This window comes from Penaeus vannamei, chromosome 2, assembly GCF_042767895.1.
Source record: "Penaeus vannamei isolate JL-2024 chromosome 2, ASM4276789v1, whole genome shotgun sequence".
NCBI classification, from domain to species: domain Eukaryota; kingdom Metazoa; phylum Arthropoda; class Malacostraca; order Decapoda; family Penaeidae; genus Penaeus; species Penaeus vannamei.
This window is the reverse complement of record NC_091550.1, coordinates 24,659,895-24,662,639: the sequence shown is the minus strand read 5'-3', so window position 1 is coordinate 24,662,639 and position 2,745 is coordinate 24,659,895. Positions and strand designations below refer to the sequence as shown.

The window sequence follows — 2,745 nt, the reverse complement described above, 5'->3', positions numbered from 1 at the left end:
TTATAGCCAGCTGGGGCACTCTATTTGTCCCGGAGTTCAGGGCAAATGACCAACATCAGATCATGTAACATGGTGCAAAAAATAATATGATATGATAAGAGTCACATGATATTACCACATGTCCAGTCACATCACGTCATGTGACATGATATAATAAAGCCTGGAAATTTTTAAAATTATAAAATGACTTTCTTAACAATCCATTATAAGGGTGTTCCACTATGACAGACATTGCCATCACTGATGTGACAAGTAGAATGAATTGTGATTAAAGCCATACTTGGGTTAAGTAGCCATTTCAGAGCCCTTATGTGTGTTAATGCCTATTTGTCTCATAACTGCTTCATACATCTTACGATTTTTACATGTAAATTTCATTTGGTTTTGGAAAGAAACTTGGAAATAATGAATAATACCAACAATAATCACTGTCACTCTGGCTCAGTAGCCTCACCATCCATACCTGGAGTTATTCCTAAACATAACTAACTATAGAATGCCATTTCATGTTCTTTGCTATTCTTTCTAATTTAGTGTTGTTACATGACCCCTCTGTGTCTTCCATGATGCTGCCTATTTACTACAGTTCTTATCTTCTACTCAGTTACATGCCTTCTGTTTTTTTTTTTCTCTTTCTTTTTCTTCTTTTCTCTTTTCTCTTTTCTTTTCTCTTTTCTCTTTTCTCTTTTCACTTTTCACTTTTCTCTTCTTTTCTCTTCTTTTCTCTTCTCTTCTCTTCTCTAGTGGCTGGTAAACTTTTAGTTCCTTTCCTCTCTTGGTGACTGAACACTTGTGAAGTCGTCTATATTTAAACACAATTGATAAACTAAGCTGGACTTGGTCATCCATCATTTTCCCCACACCAGCCCATTGTGCTTCAGTTCATCTCCTTTCTCAGTATTTATGTTTTATCTCAGTATTGGAACTGGGTTCATTTGCATTGATTACTATGGAGGCTCACAATCCATTGCTATTTTTGTATTTTTTTTTTTTTTTTCATGGAAATCTTAATAAGATAGATATTATTTTTCCTGTGACCTATTTCCATGGTTTATCAATTTTTTTCTGCTGTATTGTTATGAAATTTCAATGAACTTGAAAATTCCTTGCGAAAATGAGAGAATTTGCCCCTGCTCATCTTTAGTAAAATTGTTTATGTAGATGTAGATTTTCTGGCCTATTGACTGTGGTGTATCTTATTGACCATTTGTATTTATTTTCAGAGAAAAGAACAGATTAATGTAAGCAGAAATAAGAGAAGACGCCATGAACCAGATTCATCAGATTCAGACTCAGATGCAGGTTGGCTCAAGGGAGAAGCGGCTGCAGTGAGGCAGTGCTTTGGTCCTCAGTGTGTAAAAGCAGCACGGCCAAACAGCAAGTACTGTAGTGATGAGTGTGGCCTAAAATTAGCAGAAGCAAGGATTTATTCAGTAAGTTAAGCAGTTGTTTTTACCCACCCCTCCCAAGAAAAAAGAAAAAAAAAATTACTTAAATTAATCACAGGTCATATTAATCTTGATACAGTAATATAGGTAATTCATTCATCTCCTTAGGTATTACCACAACGTATTCAAGAGTGGAAGATGATGGAGTGTGTAGCTGAAACCCGCGATATCAGGCAACTTGAAAAGATCAGAAAGCAGCAGTTGGAGGCTCGGGAAGTACTTCAGCAGCTTGATCAGAGACATTTGGTAAGAGCTCATTATACACTGAGAGTTTACCTTTTCAAGGTAAACATGTTGATGCTATTGGACGTGATGATGTATATGTTCAATATTCACCCTAAAAGAAACAGAATATTATATTGTTTGTTGATCATGTTTATTAGGATGATATGATTTATGTTTCGTAGCCACATATATCTTAATGTTGTAGAATAAGTATATTACAAATACTGTGGATAAATTATTTTGCTTAACTGAATAATGTTTTAGCTATATTGCCCTGATATTTCATTCTTAAACAGGATATTGACAAATTGCTTGAGCGAGGAAAAAATGAAAAGATTGACCCTAATGCAGATGATGGCGGTGATGATGATAGTGGAGACAGTGCTTTTATTTATTGTGTCACCTGTGGCCATGAAGTACCTGCCAGAAGAGCAATACGTCACTTGGAAAACTGCTTCAACAAAGTAAGACCTTCATTAAAACTTTTTATTATTATTATCATTAAAATATATATTTTTTTAAATTTTTATTTATTTATTTATTTTTATTTTTATTTTTTGATACACAAAGACATTGCTTTTTTTTTCTTTTTTTTCCAAAAAAATGGAGCACAGGGGAATGTTAACCTTTAACTGTAGATGATTATATGATGCACTACCTATTTTGAAAACCTTTTTCTTCTGTAATGTAACTTATAATGATTGGCTTTGATATTTGAGAGAGAGAGAGAAGAAAAAGTAAGAGATAATTTAAAGGAAATGTTAGTTAAACTGTATTTATTGTGTTAGGCTTATGATTAATCATATATTGCATTTTAGAGAAAGTGAGCCTCTAAGGTACATGTGAATGATTGTGTTAGAGTTGCAATAAGCATTTTTAAAGTAGTCAAATCTTATTTTCTTTTTCGTATTATTATTAATAACCTTTTTTCTGTATTTTTGCAGTTGGAGAGTCAAACAACATTTGGATCTATGTACAAGACTCGCATTGAAGGCAACAACATGTTTTGTGACTTCTATAACCCCAGTAGCCTTACCTATTGTAAAAGATTGCGTGTGATGTGTCCTGAACA

At 33.6% G+C, this 2,745-nt stretch overlaps 1 protein-coding gene across 1 annotated transcript in view; it reads left to right on the top strand.

Moving 5' to 3' along the window:
- Positions 1-1,222: 1,222 nt before the first annotated feature.
- LOC138864419 (CXXC-type zinc finger protein 1-like) overlaps positions 1,223-2,745 on the top strand; it is a 10,734-nt gene continuing 9,211 nt past the window's right edge. Inside the window, exons 1-4 of the mRNA XM_070131529.1 lie at positions 1,223-1,433; positions 1,557-1,694; positions 1,970-2,137; positions 2,618-2,745. The exon at positions 2,618-2,745 is cut by the window's right edge and continues 31 nt beyond it. Coding sequence (XP_069987630.1) covers positions 1,587-1,694; positions 1,970-2,137; positions 2,618-2,745 — 404 coding nt within the window. The 5' untranslated portion in view covers positions 1,223-1,433; positions 1,557-1,586. The remainder of the gene's footprint in view (positions 1,434-1,556; positions 1,695-1,969; positions 2,138-2,617) is intronic.